The sequence below is a fragment of the Gigantopelta aegis genome, chromosome 6 (genome assembly GCF_016097555.1).
Source record: "Gigantopelta aegis isolate Gae_Host chromosome 6, Gae_host_genome, whole genome shotgun sequence".
In the NCBI taxonomy this organism is placed as follows: domain Eukaryota; kingdom Metazoa; phylum Mollusca; class Gastropoda; order Neomphalida; family Peltospiridae; genus Gigantopelta; species Gigantopelta aegis.
This window is the reverse complement of record NC_054704.1, coordinates 83,108,281-83,129,164: the sequence shown is the minus strand read 5'-3', so window position 1 is coordinate 83,129,164 and position 20,884 is coordinate 83,108,281. Positions and strand designations below refer to the sequence as shown.

The window sequence follows — 20,884 nt, the reverse complement described above, 5'->3', positions numbered from 1 at the left end:
TGCTTGAACATAACTTGATGAAAACAAACCGGGGGAATAATTGTTATATATGCGTTTAAAGAGTGTTCCATGATGCATCGTTTGGTGCAAAAATCATGGCCATAGGTTAACAGAAACTGGGAGAAATTTTGACCAAGTGTGGTAGGGGTTAAAAAAAAAAACCCCACCCACTTAATAACGGGTATGACCACCTCTTGAATTGACCACTGCAGTGCATCGCAGGCGCATAGAATTGATTAAAGTGTTGATTTCTGCCTGTGGAATATTGTTCCATTCTTGAATGAGCGCTTGACGAAGTTCGTTGACGTTAGCGGGTGGGTTGGGACGATGCCTCAATAGTCTGTCCAGACTATCCCAGACATGCTCGATGGGGTTGAGATCAGGACTTTTAGCGGGCCAGTCATCAATGAAATCAATGTTATTTGTTCTAAGAAAATTTACAGTGTCTCTAGCTGTATGAGAGGTGGCATTATCATGCTGAAAAATCGAGATGTTGGCGTTGTTATGGAACAGAGGAATGACGCGATGAGCGAGAACGTCATCGCGGTAACGTTGAGCATTTAAATTGCCATCAATGACGACTAGTGGTGAACGATAACCATGGGCAATGGCTGCACAGACCATGACACAACCCCCACCCCCGAAACGATCTTATTCAAGAACACAACAGTCAGCATAGCGTTCATTTCTCCTACAGTAGACGCGCACCCTGCCATCACCACGTTGTAAAGAAAATCTGGATTCATCCGAAAAAAGAACGGTATTCCAGTGTCGCCGTATCCAACGAGTGTGTACACGTGCCCAATTAAGACGATTTAGACGATGGCGTTGCGTTAAAACGCATCCAACGTAAGGACATCGTGCATGTAAACCGTTCTCCCGCAGACGATTACGAACAGTTTGCCCACTGATTCGGTTATTATGAAGCCCAGGTGTGTTAGCAGTAGTAGCAGTGGCAGTTTGGAATTGATTGCGCAAATGCGTGTTCATGATATAGCGGTCTTGACCACGCGTTGTAACACACGGATGTCCACGACGTGGCAAGTCGTTGGTGCTTCCTGTCGTTCGAAATCTTACGCGAAGATTTCGTATCGCTCGACTAGAACTCCCAACATGCCTTGCAACATCTTCTGTCGACATGCCAGCATCAAGCATGCCAATCGCCCGTTCGCGTAAATTACTGGGTATTCTTGGCATACTAAAAATGCTACAATGTAAAAAACTTTAATTATTTTTTTACAAATTTTGAAGCGTTTTCGTTCACTTGACAACAATGTCAGTAAGACAAGTAAAACAAATTGACCGAATACTACACGGGACATGTTGAACCATGCATGCACGTGCAAATCGAATTTCATGTTGTCGACGATTAACAGTGCAAAAATAATCGATAAAATTCATGAATCCTGATAATACAGCTCAAGGCTAATACTACCTATATAATTTCATTACACAATGAATTCTTTAACACAACAAATACTATATGTACAAATCGGAAGTTTCTTTTTTTGTTCAGTATATATAGTGTCTTAGTGGGAAACCCGCCACATTTTCCCATTAGTTTGCAAGGCATATTAAAATTAAGTTTTATTGATGTCTATCATGGTTATTTCAACATTTGGTGAAGAGAAAGAGGAAACCTGCTGCTACCTTATTTTCCCATAGAAAGGATGTATTGCAGCCTTTGATGTACGTCATGGTGTAATCTATTCTGTTGAGTCATAGCAGCTCATGCGAGTGCTCTGACACTGAGCTACATCACACCCCTCTGGTATGTTTAGTTCTGTTGAATTATTTTAGAAGTATTTTGAAATCATTGTTTGTAGATCCAGTTCTAAGTTGGTGACTAAAACAATTAAAGGATGTTCGTGTTAAGACAGGATCCTTGAATTTTGAAAGTAAAGATAATTGTTTGTAGATTCAGTTCTAACTTGATGACTAAAAAATTAAAGGAAGTTTGTTTTAAAACACAGGATTATTGAGTTTTTAAAATCTTCTTCTTTTTTTAACTTAAATGAATATATTAGAAGTTAAAGTTGATGACCTAATTCCAAATACAATATTGGTTGACAAACTAAATTAAGTTAAGTTTTATTCAATGTTTTTCTGACTTAAAATGCATAAGATAAAGTACTGAAGTTTATCATGCTGCCCTGGAAACCCAGCTCAGCTTCCAGGGCTATCTGTCCAGGACATTAGTTGATGGGTTAGTACTGGAGAAGAAACTTGCAGTTGCTACTTTACTAGATTAATAGCCAGAGATCTTTTATATCCACTTTGCAATTGGCAGGAAAGCATGTATTACAGCATTTGATATAGCAGTCATGGTGAATGTGTTATTCTTTATGGCTTTTTTATGTATAAAATACAGATTTGTTGGGGTTAAATCTGGCTTGGTTAAGTTATCTGGTCTAAATACTATACAGCAAGTTACAAATAAAAATCTACTTTAATGCATTAAGAAAATAATAATAATATTAACATCGCTGAGCAAGAGCCATGCAATACAACATTTAAGTTTATCTAATTTCTAAACACAGTTCTGATCATGCCTGCCAACAGAATTTCACAAAATATGCTACAAATTCTTACAATCAGTAATCGAACATTTCATCTCAGATTGATTTTTGTGCTCATATGCAATTAAGTTTTAAGCATTTTGTCAGCTTTCTAAAGTGTCTGCCCACTACTGAGGTGACCTTACACTTCACCTGAATGCCGAGTTGATATTTCACCATACTACTGAGCTATGAAAAGTCACTCTATTATTGCAATCAGTGCTGAGGGATGAACCCAGTACCTACATGTACCAGCCATAAAGCGTCCAGATGAGACACTACACTACTGAGGCTAGTTAGCAAATATATTAAAGTTTTTGTTTAACAACATCATTGGAGCACATTGATTAATTAATCATCAGCTTTTATATTTAGTAATTGAGAAATACAGTCTGAAACCTAGATTTGTCCATTAACAGCAAGGGATCTTTATATGCACTTACCAACAGGCAGGACAGCACATATCACAACCTTTGATTTACCAGTCATGAGGCACAAATTGAAATGGGGGTGGCGGAGACCCAGTTACAGAATGGGTCTACTAAAGCACCTCAGGCGAGCACTCTACCAACTAAGCTAATTCCCACCCACAAAAACCTATCATATGTACATTTCTCAAGAAAACATTCTTCCATGGTAACTGTGGGACAGACAATAAACATGAATATGAATAATTCACAATTTAATTATAAATTTGTGTCTCTAATGACTAAACAGAATGAAGAATATCATAATTCGAAAGACAGAAATTGATCAGTGAAAAATGAACCCTCCACCTACAGCCGAGAGAAAAATGTGTTTTTTGGACAAAAATAAAAATGTTTTCCATCTTAAAAAATGATCTCTATGACAGACCAACACCTGTGAGTTGTATACCTAGAAATATCACTCATCACAATTACCTGTTTATTTAGGGTGAGCATGTTACAGACCATTTCCCTTGAGTAGGGCTGTTCTAACACATAACGCAGGAGTCCAGTCTGAGGCTGTTGTAGAATCTGAAATATAGAAATGATAGAATTGGGAAAAAACATTCTAAAGCTTAATTCACTAATATCATACAAGGCTCTTGGGCCAAATTTATAAAAATTTAGTCACTTGTAACAGTGGTGTAGCGTGGGTTGCCAGCACCCGGGGAAAGGCAAGTATTGCGCCCCCTAACCAATGGACCGCTAGCACTCCCCGAGTCCCTTCCACCAGTCCCGAATTTTTCACCCTGCCCACGCTACGCAACTCACTTGTAACTTTACGATAAATACAGTTGTGCAGATTCAGCAACTTGAAATATACACTGTGAGTACATTGATTAATTAATCATTTGCAACTGGATGTCAAACATTTGGTAATTCTGACTCCTAGTCCTCAGAGGAAACCCGCTACATTTTCCCATTAGCAGCAAGGGATCTTTTATATGCACTTTTCCACAGACAGGAAAGCACAAACCACGGCCTTTGACCAGTTGTGGTACACTGGATAGAATGAGAAAAAACCCACTCAGTTGAATGGATCAACAAAGGCGGTTCGATCCTGTGACGCAACCACTTCAGGTGAGCTATCAATCCATGGGAAAAGGGTAAAGTGCCATAGTTACTTGTGCATGAAAAGAAAGTACAGTAAAATCTGTCAAAACCGGACGTTCTGTAAACCAGAATTCCTTTAAAACCGAAATTTTTTACCAGTCCCATTTTAGATATCAGAAAAGACACCACCTTTCAAACCTGGATACTTGTAAAAACCAGACCTTTACACGGTCCTTGATAACAACCTGTATCAGGGCTAGCTCTGGGTCAGCGGAAAACTTCACCAAATTATCTACTAAACTTAAAAAATGACAGAAAGCCAGTTATTTTCTAACAAAATATAACTTATTTCATGAAATAATTTCACCAAATTAAAATAAAATTCACTAATTGTTTTTGAAATTCGCATTTGGCGAATTTTGGTAAGTGCCAGAGCTAGCCCTATTTCTAAACTGGATACCCCTTAAAACTGGACTTTTATTTGGTGTCTGGTTTAGAGGGGTTTCACTGTACATATTTTCAAGTAACATTCTGGTGTGTCACAGACCCTGTTTCTGAATGCCTCTGAAGTTACAGTGTACCTTGTCGTATGGAAGTGGGCCAACCAGCTGAAAATGAAGACTGCTTTTACTGAGATGCCACACGTTGTTCATAGACATAGAATGACCAACTACAGGTAGCAGGTGATGTCTGCCTGCAAAAGAAAAAAATACAGACCGTAGTATATCTTATTATCAGAAGGAAAATTACATTGCAATAAAACAAGCAGTGCCATTGTTTATTATTTCCAAAACTAGTGCTTTTATGTCCCTCGCTTGTTTTAGCATGGTGCAGCACCATGCCTAAATAGCCTAGCACCGTCTTGCCTTAATCAGCACCATGCCTAAATAGCCTAGCACCGTCTTGCCTTAATAAGCACCATGCCTAAATAGCCTAGCACTGTCTTGCCTTAATCAGCACCATGATGCCCTAAGATTAAACAAGCCTTTTCCAAGAATTAATTATCAAACTGACTTTATAAAACACTAAAAAAATTCATTAGTAATTAATAAAATTTCCATGCTATATATTTTGCAAAAGTTCACGCTTAATTCCAGCATATCAATTACTTTTTTTTGTTTTTAATATAAAAAAAAATTGCCCCAAAAAGTGTGAAAATGCCTCAAATTTCAAGGAAAAACATAAAAAACAGTTAATTTTAGTTACTCATGTGTTGATGCATTAGGATGTCATTAATTGATCTTATTTGGTATACAAAAACAAAATACTAGTGATAGTAATATATTCTGATGGAATACACCGAAGATTGTTGGAAACTAAATTGGAAATCAGAGATTACATCACGCTGAATGCCAGCCATTCACTGCTGAGGATTTACTGTTGAAATCGCTCATGTAAGGTCCAAAACGGACATTTTATCAATATTTTCATAAAAAAATAATAGTTAATTTAGCCATCATGATAAAACATTTAATAACAAATGATTAAGTTGCCGAATGCACTCAGAAGTGTTGATTCATGAAAAATAATCCAATCAGCCCTATTTTTTCCCAATCTACACCTCTTGGTACATTCTCCACTGTGTAATACTGATGTCCTACCTAGTACTGTTAGGAATCAGTTGGAATTTCATCATCGATCATCGGTTATAATCGGTTTACACCAACCAATCAACTTTCAATTACACAATCGGTTATTAGATGAACATACGAAGGTCTTGATTTACAAGAAACATACGTCCCTATTAGTGTGTCCATCAGGACAGACCTACACATTTCTATTTTTACCTATAATAATTATTTATTACCTTTTTTTTAATATACACATGAAAACAAACACCAACCCAAACACTTTTACATCCATTCTGGCATTTAAACTGGAGAAACTCATACAGTTAATTTTTTCCAACATAATAAATTACAGATTTTTACAACCAATCATCACCTTTGTAAAGCTAAACCGATTAATTTTCTATTATAATCAATGACTGGAACATCACTACTACCTACCAGATATTGATACCATCTGTGCAGCTGGTCTGAAACTGTTGACATAATCTGAGATCAATTTTCCCATCCTCTTAAAAATGAAAAAAACATACATTAAACTTAAATACATATACTTCTGTTGATCAACACATCATATGAAATGACAAATAAGAAATATTTATAAATGTCAAACATTTAAAAACTCATTATTTTAATTAATAGAGCATAGCGTAAGGACAGTTTCCCCTTTCAATATACTTAACCTGACCACAAACCTTACTGCACTCCCCATTCCCATCTTTATAGACTAGTCCAAAGTTCCAAACATTTCTGGTTATGTGACTTCAGTCCTTGCCTAGAGACTAGTTCAAGGACAGTTAATTTTTAGCTTCCCTTAGCATGTGAATTTATATGGTATCAAAATGGTGTTATCTCAAAGGGTTGCCCTTAATCTAAGTTAGGAAAAACATTAATCAATCTCCTCTGTTTTGTTCATGTCAAAGTCTGTGACTTATTTTCATATTTCATTTCAGGAACCACTGGAAAACAGATGGGTTAAAACTGTAGATTCATTCTATGATTCGTACTTACCCAGTCTGGCCAGTTGTGGACATCCAGACACACTTTGGTTATTTCATTCACGGCCAGGTAAGCAGGGAGAAGACATGCATTCCGATCCAGAATGTATTTCACCACCTAACGTTAAACAAAATTGTTGATTCAAATACTACACATTTAGACACGTCTAAATAGTCCTTTGAAGTAAAACTTAAATGTAGATATTAAAAATATCATTTTATGTAAATCTGTCAAATTTATTGAATATGACTTTTTTATGATCATTTAACTAACAAAGAGTTAGGGAGAGAAAAAAGAGAGAGAGAGAGAGAGAGAGAGAGAGAGAGAGAGAGAGAGAGAGAGAGAGAGAGAGAGAGAGAGAGAGAGAGAGAGAGAGAGACAATAGGGTGGGACACATAGACTTGTATACAATACTTGTGAAGGTTTTTCTTACAGGCATAAGTCTTTGAAGTAACATATTGTTTCAAAATTTTCAGGACAGAATGCATACACATAATAATAAGTAGACTACCTCAATTACAGAATCCACCTGTGGCAGCGAGGCCACGTTTTCTGCTGGTGTTGAATTCTGACACTTTTGCAGAATGGTACGTAGAAGATCTCTAACACCCTGCGAACATAAGTACATAGATTACAACCGGAAAATCAAGCAGGTTTACATCACAAACACATTTCATTCAACAGCAATTTAAGAATAACATGCAACTTTTTAAGTGTGACATAAAAAAAATATTGTTTAATGACACCACTAGAGCACATTGATTAATTAATCATCGGCTATTGGATGTCAAACATTTGGTAATTCCAACTTGTACTCAACAGAGGAAACCCGCTACATTTTTCCTAATGCAGAAAGTGATCTTTTATATGCACTTTCCCACAGACAGGAAAGCACATACCACGGCCTTAGATATACCAGTCGTGGTGCACTGGCTGGAACGAAAGGAAAGGAAATGTTTTATTTAACGATGCACTCAACACATTTTATTTACAGTTATATGGCATCAGACATATGGTTATGGACCACACAGATAGAGAGAGAGGAAACCCACTGTCGCTACTTCATGGGCTACTCTTTTCGATTAGCAGCAAGTTTATATGCATCATCCCACAGACAGGATAGTACATACCACAGCCTTTGTTACACCAGTTGTGGAGCACTGGCTGGAACGAGTAATAGCTCAATAGGTCCACCGACGGGGATCGATCCTAGACCGACCGTGCATCAAGCGAACACTTTACCACTGGGCTACTTCCTGCCGCTGGCTGGAACGAGTTATGTGTGACAAAACCATACATATAAAATCACCGACCCTTTAACCACAAATGCTTTATACTGAATGTCAAATTTTACTGCCACAAAAATATATTTGTTAATTTTAACACCAAACCTTGTATTCAACTCCACCAATAATTTTTCGTATCAGTGTAAATGTTGCTTTCCACTGCAAAGGTTGTTTGTAGCTCAAGCCTTCATGGGCTAACAATTCCTCACATATCTGCCTGTAATAAATAGACAATCATACATATGAATTCAACTTTGTCATTTGTTGAAGGGTAAAATAAAACAAATTTTGTTAAATGGTTAAACAAAATAAGGTTAAAATCAATAAAATGTATGATTTATTCCTGAGAAATGTTTTCAGGCTTCAAATAGTCTGAAACTCAGTCTCTGTATTACGATTTACTTAAAATTCAATTTTTTTTCACATTTATGTGAAAGACATGCCTAAATAAATTTTAAAAATTCCCTACTTAAAAATACACTAAGATATCTCATATCCTTAACTTTCTACAATTTTTTTAATGCATCTTTTTCATTACCCTTTTTTTTTTTTTGCAGTCATTAAGATAATCTAATATCATTATGACATACATGTAATTCTGAATTAAAATGTCGGGTTTTTGTAAATTAGATAAAAATAATTCATCCACTGAAGAAAAGAGAAAATGTTTTGACTTAATGTCACACTCAATACATTTTAATTAGTTATATAGCATTGAACATAAGGTTATGGATGACAGATAATTAGAGAGGAAACCCACTTCATGGGCTACTCTTTTTGATTAGCTGCAGACAGGACAGTACATACCACTGGCTGTAATGAAAAACAGCCCAATATAGCCACCATTGGGAAGCAATCCTAGCTGGAAAAAAACGGACATTTTGTTCCTAAAATTTATAGTTACTGTAGTTAGAAAGTGAGATAACTCTGAATGAAAAAAACAAATGATAAAAACCCGGACTTACTTAGCTGACATGACACTATCTTCAACCATTCTCTCTAAGAGATCACACAGGAGAGAAACCCTCTTGAGGTTGTACTGGCGATAAAGACACTGGATGTACGTTCTCAGAGCTGTGTCATGTGATTCCTGTAAAACAACATTTGGGTGATTAAAGGATAAAATGTTAATATTTTGCATAAACAAATACATAGTGGCTATTTCATGGTTCTTTTCGAATACAATATTTATGTTAACGAGTGATGTGTCAAACCCATATTTTCACGAATTGCGATAAAAATCATATTTGAAAAAACACGCCATAAAATGGTCTATTTATTACATATTATTTATTAGATTTAACAATATCTTTCACTTTTTGTTAATATCTTTTGCTTATCCTATTAATTATAGCTAAAATACAGTGAAAATATGACTTTTCACCGAATATCACTTTTATGGTTTCTGTAGATCTATATATTTCACAGCTATGTATAATAAAATTAATTATTGTGTCAGATTCTATATATGCAATCTGCATTTGTGCTAACCAACTAAATGTCTTATAATTTTTACACCAATATTTTATTAAAGGGAGGGTAAACTCAAATAAGAGCCAGTTTTGATGGATCCACAAACAAATAAAGATGTGAAACACAGGTACATGTGAAACACATGGCTTGGCCTATCAAGCTCTGAAAATTTTATATCAGAAATTAGGAAAAGGTTAAAGCTTGAAGGAAGGGTATTTTTAGTACAGGCAAATTTTAACTTTGAACCAGTACATTGGTTTTAGCTTTCACCCGACCCCATTCAATGTTCATCAAGTTCATCATGAATATCCTGAGTTAAAAGCCAGTGCTTATGGTGTGAAAATCAATGGTGAGTAAAAAAAAACCTCATGGCTAGCTCTAGCACATGCCAAATTTGCCAATTGCAAATTTTAAAAACAAATTTTTTGGTGAATTTTATTTTAATTTGGTGAAAGAATTTCAAATATTATTATTAATTTATCTTTTGTTACAAAATAACTGGGTATCTATAAAATGTGGAAGTTTATCAGATAATGTGGAGAAATTTTTCTGGTGACCAAGAGCTAGTCCTGAAACTGCGCTCCTGAAATTAGGTATGAGAGCACTTAATTTCAGTGTTCAAATTCATAGAGATTTTCAAATTTCAGTAAACTAATTAACAGTACTGGTGTGTGACAAGGTGAGCATTTTTTCACAAGTGAGTAATTCCATCAATCCATTGGGATTGTACAAGCACATTATCTTTGATATATTACTCTATTTAAAAAAATGTTCCAATTGTTTTTTCTTCAAAGTCAGCCCTAATAAATATATTATAAATGTACTATTCATAGTATTATGAACCACATTAAGTTTATTTTCTAGTTGTATTTTAGTTTTTGCATACCTTTCTCTGAATGGGTATGGCTAGTTAAAGTTTGTTTTGTGTAATGACAAAACTAGAGCACATTAATTTATTAATCATTAGCTACTGGATATCAAATATTTCATAATTTTGACAGTCCATAAGTAGCAAGGGATCTTTTTTATTCACAATCCCAGACAGGACAACACATACCATGGTCTTTGATATACCAGTCGTGGTGCACTGTATAGAACGAGGATCGATCCCAGACGGATCACATCAAGTGTGCACTTTATCACTAGGCCATGTCCTGCCCGCTGAGTATGGTAAGAGTTATCTTATGTGAGTTCATCATTTTAATACTACATGTATTTACCTGTGGAATGCCTTGCCATAATTTCTTCATTCTCTCACAAGTGAAGGCCTTATTCGCTTTGTCATTCTCCTCATTAAACACAATAAAGTTGCAAAATGCCTCTTCAATGGCTTCTCCTCTCTGAAATTATGTAACATATTTTGATAATTATTAATTTAATTATAATTATTAATTTAATATGAATTATGATACTGTAAAAAATATCAACTCAGTGTTCTATAGGTGGTCTGGCAAAAATGTTTACAATTTTGTCTGCATTCATTACAGGGATGTACAGTATTTTCAACAGTAATATACTGTATATATTGGGTGCTTAAAACACACACAAAATTCCACATTTTGACACTGAATAGCAAGAAATGCAATGCAAAACAGTGATACTTTGCAGTTATTGTGATGTATATTCATAGTAAAATGTTCATATTGATATCTCAGTGTTCTCACTGGGTGAAAATTAAAGGAGGGCAGCTGCGCTACCCACCTCCCGCCCTTAAAAACAAGAACAATGAAACAAAACAAGAAACGCTAACAAGCAAAAAAATGGGGTGGGGTAAGCTTGGTTACTGTATATTGTTGTGTGTTGTTTGACCTACCCCTAATTACTGCCCTTCAGTATCTGGTACAAAAAAACATTTGTACAATATACAAGCTGACTCCTCTTTTATGTACCATTAGTTAAACCAGAGACATTGTTGATCACATTCACGGACATTTGTTTTGCTGAACCAATCAAAGTTTTAATATTTTTTATGCGCTATTGTAGGATAATATGTTTCTGTTCTTTTTATTTTCATCTTCATCAATCGCATTGATCAATATCACCAGCTGATAAAAAGTAATTTTGTTTTTGTAAAGGCGGTGTATATTTTGATTTAAATGATACCCATTACCACTTCCATTGTTTTTATAAGTAGTGATATCCCCCAAAAAACTAAAAGTTTATAACATTTTATAAAGAATTGATGAATAAACAAATAACAGTAAGTAAAAATCTTCAGTTACAACTAATTAAGTCTGCAACTGAGGACAAAATATGAGACGAATGTTAGTGGCCACTAAAGACTGACTGCTCTGATCACGTGACAAAACTGGCACAAAATAAGTATTTTTTCAGTCTGAGATTGCCAAAACAATAAAAAAAAAACCATTTCATTGCTCAAATAAAATATAACTTTTACTGTGTGTATCAAACATACAAATGGATACTGGAATGGAATACAATAGAAATACTCTTAAATTATGTTACAGTAACTGTTGTTTTATGTACCGTTAATTTTAATATTAATATTTTAATGAATCTTTCAAGATATATAAAAAGCAATAAAGAATGAATCGATCGCTTTGATATCGCCAGCTGATAAAAAGTAGTTTTGTTTTTGTAATGGTGGTGTGAGGGCTGATGGTCCTGTATGCATCTGTATGCAAGATATGGTCTGGACATGGATTTACTGTTATGTGGAGTAGACCATGAAAAGTAGATCACAGTGACCAAGTAATAGTATGCGATACGCCACCATCCCAAGTTGTTCCTACATGTGAGGTTTGATGGTTCTGTATGCAAGATATGGTCCAGACAAGAATTTATTGTTGTGTGCAGTTGACCATGAAAAGTAGGTCACAGTGACCTAGTAATAGTATGTGACACACCGCCATTCCAAGTTGCTCCTACAAGTGAGGGCTGATGGTCCTGTATGCTTCTGTATGATCCGGACAAGGATTTACTGTTATGTGCAGTGAAAGGTAGGTCACAGTGACCTGGTAATAGTACGCGACATACCACCATCCCAAGTTGTTCTTACATGTGAGGTTTGATGGTCCTGTATGCATCTGTATGCAAGTTATGGTCCAGACAAGAAAAAATTAACATACGTATGTACGGACGGACGTACGGACAACACCATACCACAATACGACACATCATAGATGGGTGTATAAAAATCATCAGTTATATAGCTGGTATGCAAAATCTGTCGCACCATTTTCACCCTACCATACTCACTGAAGCCTGATTGAAGTACCTGTATCATTATTAACAAAATAATCTTCCAATGACAGCATAAAAAATTTGCCCATTTTAAATTTGCTAAATAGAGGGAAGCAACTCACCCTGCACATTAAAAAAAAGTATTGACTTAATGTGCGCCCTGCACTACCATCGACATGTTTGAAAACCTAACAGCAACAACATGAATATGATATTTATGTAAATACTATTCTACATTTTTAAGCTATGATATGTGAAACAAAACAGATTGCAATCAGTTAATGTATAAAATCAACAATGTGGACGTAAAATAAATCCATTCTAGTAAACAAAAGTGAAGCGCCCTCCAGTAAACAGTAAAGAGTGCAACGTTTCTAACTGCGTCAGGGTATGCACTTAGGATATGTTTTGACTGGCCAATTAAACCACTCACAGCAACACTTTGACTCGCCCGTAAAACTTTTGAATGGCCCGCGACTGAATTTCGTTAAACAAGAACTTACTTAAATTGTTCTTTAAAAACATGTTATCATAGCATACAAACAATAATAACAACACAAAAGAAGGAAACAGAACTTGTTTTAGTTATATTACAAACTGTTGTAATCAAATTATAATTATTATGTTGTCACAGGACCCACACAACCAAAACACCTGGAATGTTTTACCAAGGCTCGGTCTTGGAATGATCAATGTGTTCTTATGGCCATATGACGAAGAATTTAAAAAAACATACCAAGCTGATAGCAATCTATACAAAAAATAATCACATCCACTAGAGAAATAAATACACAACACAAGTTAAAGTCATAATCACTATTCAATTATGAAACGGATAATAACGATAACAACAATATTTCTAAACCATACAAAGTAAATCACTATAATAACGTAGTAGAATATTGTGTCAATATCATACAATAATGTGAGCTAGGATTATTCGTTACAATCTGATTAAAATTAGCTCTACTGGTCTACCGGTAGATCTAACAGCACTGCATGGACTCCCATGTCCAGGTGACATTTCATCTATAAATAACAATTTAAATATCTACCAATTGCACTTCGCCTTTTATAGCGTTATTCAGGAGCATACAAATTCTAAAAATATTGGGCGAGACTATTTATGCAATTGTCTATTTCAACATTACAAAAAAGGGGGAAAAGTGCAGTAATAAACTCTGGATTGTATACTAGTATAAACAGATTTTATGGCTATACCACCACAGTTTTTTTGGGGGGGGTTTTCCGTCTTGAAACGAATTTTATATAAATTTTATATTGAAATTAGTTTCCGGCATACTTCTTAATTCACCCAAATCATTTCGTATACCCTTGTCATAATCCCGAATATTTTCTCCTTTTTTTTCAAATCGCTGGCATGATTTTGCAAGTACGGTTTTGATTGGTCAAATGAAAGGTCAACTGGACACGAGCTCCAATTGGGTGCTGTTAGATCCACAAGTAATAGTAATTAACCAGTGGAGCTAATTTTAATTAGATTGCATTCGTTAATTTGAGCCAGTATCAAACTGGGAACTAATTACAAAACCTGACTGTTTAGAAATCTACACAGACTCATCGTAAGTGACCTGTCAAAGAGTTCAGTTAATTTGACGTTCCCACAACACTCGCACGTGCACAAGCAATGATAGCTGTCGCTGACATCGTTTGCAGTGACGATTGGGTGTTTTGTATAGTAGACTCGGTATATTCCGTAAGAAACGAAAATGTTCCAATACAATGTAACTTCGGAAAACCTCAGGCTCGTAAACAAACTCTTTCTGCGAAATATAGTGTAGCGGAATGTGACGAGTTGTTACGATTGTAACTAAATAGAAAGCATATTGATTGAACCTACGAATACATTTACGTGACCGAGGTTTTCCGAATACATAATCAAAACCGGCCGAGGCATTCCGAATGGTTTTACAAACATTAGTTATTTGCATTTTGATACATAATATAATATGCAGAGATTTTCGGTCACCAGGCGGGTGACACGTGATAAGGTTTTGACTTGCCTGACGCTATTTTGACTCACCATGGGCGATTGGGCGACCATAAAGTGCACACCCTGCTGCGTTCAGGTGCATATGTTTGCAAAAAGTATTGTACCGCGAACAGGGCTAGCTCAGGGTGAGCAAAACCATTCGCCAAATTATCTTTAAATATGCAAAATCCACCGTTATTTAAAAAAAAAATACCAATTATTACATGAAATGTTTTTGCCAAATCAAAATAAAATTCACCAATTGTTCCTGAAATTCGCAATTGGCAAATTGGCTAGATATGACGCATATGCAGTTTGTCATTTTCCATTTTTAAGGTCACTACATGACAAAAACAGGTGTCTCTTAACTATGCATTGTTGACGAAAACTTTGTTAATATTTTTTTTAAAGAAAAAATTCAGTATGTCAAGCGTTCTGGACTAGTTTTCGTTTTACCAATACCCATTGCTAACCATTGATGTCAATACTGATAGACATTGCGTTCATACCAGTAAATAGTTTGTAAAATATATTTTTTTCTAATGAATTGATTCTTAATTAACACAATTTATACACGCAAAATTATTTACAATTGTTATGAATGAATTATGAATACAACCGTGTCCGGTGTATCGGCACGTCCGGTGATTCGGCACACTTGGTATTTTGCTTGAGTATGCTTAGGAAGTTGTCATGTTGTCGGAGTTTTTAACGATTAAAGTTCAATTCCTTTTTCAATGGTTAATCAACTATTAACATATTTATTGTTTAAGGGTGCAATTAATTTTTTTTTTTTAGAATTATCAATAATTATATAATAATTTCAAAATAAATCATTCACCTGTTTTCGTGTTTATAAACGCGAAGTAGGTCATCCATGTTGATATTAAGAATGTTAAAACCAGTCTAAAAACATCTTTCCCGCATTTTAAAAATTATAGTATATGTAATTCTTTTTGTTCGGTTATTTTTTTATTTAAGCCGAAAATGAAAACACAGGCAAATGCAAACAAAACGAAAATTTTACACCTTAATTGACAGTCATTCCAGTTCACAATTGTCACATTGTTAAAAAAAATAAAAGCAAAATAAGATCCACGTATGTGCACAATCTACCCGAGAAAAATAAAATCCATATAGGCATCTTAGCCATGCATGACAATGAAAATGTATGCATCTGCAGTAATGTGCCACTCAAGAAAACGATTCCGAAACTGATCATAAGATGGGTCATATGTGATCGTTCATTTTCATAGTAATATTTTTAACAAGACAAAACAAAAAAGTACTAAAATAATTCTGGGACAATAGTGTAGCGTTTATGGGCTAAAAGTGAGGTCATGGGCGGTTTATAAATAGCAGGTCAACGATCTACATCTACTGCGCCGAATCACCGGACATGCAAATCGTTTTGGATACAAGGGGGTGCCTATATTTATGCACCATTTTAAAATGTTTATTTACTACAGACATAAAACAGTTTGTAGTGTATTTCACATTATGCACTTCTTCATTGGCAAGAGACGCATTTTATTAAATATTTCACAATGTTCACATAGAAAATGGTCCTTGAAAGCTTAGGTGCGTCGATACACCGGACAGCACTGTACTATTCACTACAGTAGAGGCACAAAAATGTAGCATATCTAATGCAGATCGAATATAATAACTGAAAACAAATTCTAACAGGGTGGTTAAAAATCATAAAACAAATTATTTGGCCTTGTTGATCTGGCACCAAATATTAATTCATCTTCATTAATTTTCTACGAGTCATGTGGACCCGATATCAGAAATTTTGATAGGACTTTTCTTCGGCACTGTCACGTATAAAGAACATTATAAATACTTATCATAAATAGAGTTAGGGTTAGTGACATGGCCAAAGGAAAGTCCTTCCACGACATGCAGACGACAACCATTCGGAAGTCTATTTCGCAAAACGTGCACGAGAAAACAAACTGAACGGAGTTGGAATCATAACCGTAACGCAGTTACTGAGTTAAGGACGTTGACGATATGTATATGTAGTGGGGTCGAGTAGCCTCGAACGCTACATTACCAGTAATTCAGAAACAACATCATTCACTTGTTCTTCTATTGATTTCACACTCATTTTGATACAGATTTTACACAATACTGCAAAATATCAACAATAATTTAATTTGAAACCAAAATGTTTGCAATAATTCTGGCCATTTTGACAAAACTGTATTTTAGACCTTTGTTTAACAGCACACAAGCCATTATAATTTGATAACAACAAATAACCAGTCTATGAATTTCTGCTTCCGGTAGAATTGTCAATGGCTTTTAGGTTATCTTGGACCAACTCAATTCCCATTACCAACAAAGTTAACATTTTCCTCATAAAACTGATATTTTTAATACAGTTTTCCATTAGTAGCAATTAGGACTGTTTTATATACACCTTCCCACAGACAGGATAGTACATACCATGGTCTTTGATATACTAGTCGTGGTTCGCTGGCTGGAACGAGAAACAGCCCAATGGGTCCACAGACGGTAAACCACATTTTGGTGGAATGCAATCATCTTAAGCAAATATATTTTAGTTTTTGTAACTTGTTTTGATTTTTCTCAAATATATTGAATTCCATTCTAAATTTTAATTGTATATTCCGGTGATTTTTGGGAGGGGGTTCGCATTGCTTTTAACAACGTGTTTTAATTTAACTTTTGAATTTGTATATCAAATGATATCGATCATCAGTTCATTCATAGATGTGACTCCCAATAGCCTATGTCTTTTTTGTGCTGAAGTGTCCTTAAATATTCATTCATTTATTCGTTCATTCATTCATTCATTCATTCATTCATTCATTCATTCATTCATTCATTCATTCATTCATACTCTTTAATCAAATCAATTGCTGATGATATTAATATTTTCTAATAAAAATTGATATGTAAGTATCGTATCAGCACAACCAGACAGTCGGCCTACAGCGGTAAAAGGCGTAGCGCCTCATATTCTAGTTGCAATGAAATTGATGTTTACCAAAACATGTAAGGTTTTGTTAGAAACCCTAATTTTTTTTGAAAAGCTAACAATCTCCCGGACGGTTATATGATGCTGAAATTAGATGTAACTGGTGTTACGCATGAGACAGTTTCTAAAGATGAGGTATGCCTGGCCGTATCTACGGGGGGGGGGGGGGGGGGGGGGGGGGAGGCGCAGTTCCCCCTTCCTGAAAAAAATCCGGAAAGCATTATAGAAACTTAAAGAAAAGTATCTTCTTAATTGTTTAAGGAGTTTTAGACTATTAACTACTCAGTTGCCCCCCCCCCCCCCCCCCCCCCACCCCCAAACAAAAAATCCTAGCTACGGCCCTGGTATGGTGGCCGTACACTGAGCTTTGCAGAGCCGGTTTATATCCTAGTAGCACATGCTGCACATGCTACGGGTCCTGCGTTTCAGGCAGTGCCGGATTTATAAGGGATTATCTTCTTTCTTCTTCTTCTCGTTCGGTTTCATATGCTCACTAAACCCTAAGGTATGCTGCATCAATGAATTGGATCGTCAGTTGGAGCTCACCAGGGCTGCCCCATAGCTTTTCTTTGATGCTATTTTCTTCTGGCCAGATATTTTGCCTTATGTTTTGGAGGAGAGGGCAGCTTTGAAGAACGTGTTCAGGTGTCTGAGATCCACTGTTGCAGGGACATTCTCCTGTATGTTTGAGCCTTAGGCGATGGAGGTGAGCCTTTAGTCTACAATATTCAGTCCTGAATTTGGACTTGCTGTTTTCTTTCCAGGTGCCACACTGGGTCCGATGGGTATGTACTACCTGTTCTGGATTTCCAAATGTTTTCATATCTTCTCTTGATGAGTGTTTTTGTTTCATCATAGGACATCTGATGTAGATACTGTGACTTTTGATTGCCTTCTTTTGCTAACTGGTCGGCTTTCTCATTTCTGATAATGCCACAGTGAGCAGAAATAATACCAATAATTGGTATTCAGGCTGTTAAGCATGTTTTGCATTTCCCTTTCGGTGTTGCCTCGTGGAGGGCTTGCAATACTGATTTGCAGTCACAAAGAAAGACAATGTTTCTGTTGTATTTATTTCTATCCGCCAAAACGTTTCTAGCTTTTAACATGGCACACTGTTCAGCCCTGAAATTTGTTGAGAATTCTCCAGTGGGGACTAAGATTTCTGAATGGCCGTCTTCGAATCTCACATACACATTTTTGACATTACAAAACGTTATAACCATGTGCCAATTATGTGGGAGAGTAAGATCAGTTTATGGCAGTTTGTCAATTCTGAAAACGATGTTTCCTTTTTATTCATAAAGTAGCCTAAATGGTGCCAATCATAGCCAATTCGTTCTGTTAGGCTACAGCTGCATTTTTATGCCATATCCTTTAAATTAATAATTTATTAAATATTATCAATAATTATGTTCTTCCTAAGACTTTTTATGAATATTATGTGTATATTATTTTTATATAAAACATAGTTATCTTGTTATATTGTGTGTAGGCTACAAGTAGTAACCCGTGCAGAGCTGTCAACATGTTGCAATTCTAAGAATTGAAAAAATTAGAAGCCGGGATCCAGGGGTAAGAAGCACCCCCTAGGTAAAAACATGTTGTTTTGTTTGTGTTTTAAGCCCAAAATGGAGATCTCTGGAAGCTTTTTAACATTCTGTTAGAACAAGAAATAAAAAGGGAATTTAAAAATCTTGGCATGGCCATATTGCTCTGGGGTCAATAAAAAAGAAGGAATTTAATTACTTTGTTAAGTAATCCTCTCACTTAGTGAATAATGATTCTGAATAAAAAGTTATTTGGAAGTATTTTCACCTTTCGTGAACACCTGATATTATTACTGTTTTGGCAGCGATTCATACGTGCCAGTCCTCCCTCCCCCCCCCCCCCCCCCCCCTCTCTCTCTCTCTCTCTCCCCCCCCCCCCCCCCCCCCCCCTCCCCTCTCTCTCTCTCTCTCTCTCTCTCTCTCTCTCTCTTTGACCCCACCCACATATATATCCATTGAGCTCTGCCTGGTGCAAGATTACGATGTGTCCAACTAGTCTTGGGGGTAGCGACATACGGATGTAGTGTCCTGAAGAGTGGCAGCCCTTCTATGGATAAGGCACCTGACAGCGATTCGTGGAAGCAATCACAACCTTGCCAACATTTTATTTCGACTGCCTTGTGTGGAGATACGATTCTGATGATGAAAATGGTTTTGTCGTTCAGATTTAAGATGGACAGTCATCAGTGTCTACCATTTTCAGGCAGTAATTTGGGAGTACTATTATTAACTCGGATGATGAAATGATGTTTACTTTCTATGTTGTATATTGTAGTTCATGGTGTCACTTTCAGTTTTTTGTTTTTGGTGGGGGAATTTTTGTTTGGTTGTTGTTTTGTTTTTTGGGGTTTTATTTAACCCAGTTCCTTATAGGGTCTCCGCGAGTACTCGAGTAGCCTTCTCGGGTATGGGACTCAAGTACCCGTGCAAGGAAGAGCGTTCTCATTTAATTATATTTTGTACGTCATTTTGTCATAGTATGCTTGCCGCTGATTACATTATAGAGCTATGAGACATGGAGGGAAAAGAAAAGCTGAATGTCACAGTGTGGAATGCAATATGATGGGTCAGTGTATCAATGGCATGATTTGGCATCCATGTTCAGCGTTGGAATTAAGATCCATAATACTACTTTACTTTATTCCTTAGTCTCATTATTATCTAGTGTCGGGTAGGCTACTCGGGTCCGGGTCGAGTTTGACTCGTGTCGACAGAGGCCCTAGTTCCTTAGTTGACTCCCATTTGTTGCAGGATGTTTGTGATTCTGGATTGGCCATTTTTAAAATCGTGATCAAAGATGACTATTCCTAAAGTCTGTCCTATTACTATTATACCGAGTACGTGTTGGTACTAGAGGGCAGGTGTCATATGCTGTATTACTATTAGTAGGTAACGAATACAGATACCCTGGATACTATCCATATAATTCCATTCAGCTCTAAAATACAAACCACGATTATAAAATATTTTTATTCAAACAAAAACACCCCCCCCCCAAAAAAAAACCCCCACCCCAACCCGTGAGATTATAGTAGCGTTGCGTGAAAGCGTGATCTTTGTTACAAATGCGTGAGTCTCACGTCAAATGCATGAGACTTGACAGGTATGCAAAGATGGCAGCGTCCTTTTCCGTTGTATTTATGGGGGGGGGGGGGGCGCTTAGGCTATATAGGCCTATTGCATGCCATGTAGCCTACTTGCTACTGTAAATGCTTCATTT

At 36.1% G+C, this 20,884-nt stretch overlaps 1 protein-coding gene across 1 annotated transcript in view; it reads right to left on the bottom strand.

Annotated features, from left to right (window-relative positions):
* LOC121374926 (mediator of RNA polymerase II transcription subunit 23-like) overlaps nucleotides 1-16,794 on the bottom strand; it is a 63,631-nt gene extending 46,837 nt beyond the window's left edge. Inside the window, exons 1-9 of the mRNA XM_041502067.1 lie at nucleotides 16,664-16,794; nucleotides 10,625-10,744; nucleotides 8,897-9,021; nucleotides 8,037-8,148; nucleotides 7,157-7,255; nucleotides 6,658-6,762; nucleotides 6,088-6,157; nucleotides 4,660-4,772; nucleotides 3,461-3,556 (exon numbers count right to left, since the gene is read on the bottom strand). Coding sequence (XP_041358001.1) covers nucleotides 3,461-3,556; nucleotides 4,660-4,772; nucleotides 6,088-6,157; nucleotides 6,658-6,762; nucleotides 7,157-7,255; nucleotides 8,037-8,148; nucleotides 8,897-9,021; nucleotides 10,625-10,744; nucleotides 16,664-16,717 — 894 coding nt within the window. The 5' untranslated portion in view covers nucleotides 16,718-16,794. The remainder of the gene's footprint in view (nucleotides 1-3,460; nucleotides 3,557-4,659; nucleotides 4,773-6,087; nucleotides 6,158-6,657; nucleotides 6,763-7,156; nucleotides 7,256-8,036; nucleotides 8,149-8,896; nucleotides 9,022-10,624; nucleotides 10,745-16,663) is intronic.
* Between the last annotated feature and the right edge of the window lie 4,090 nt (nucleotides 16,795-20,884).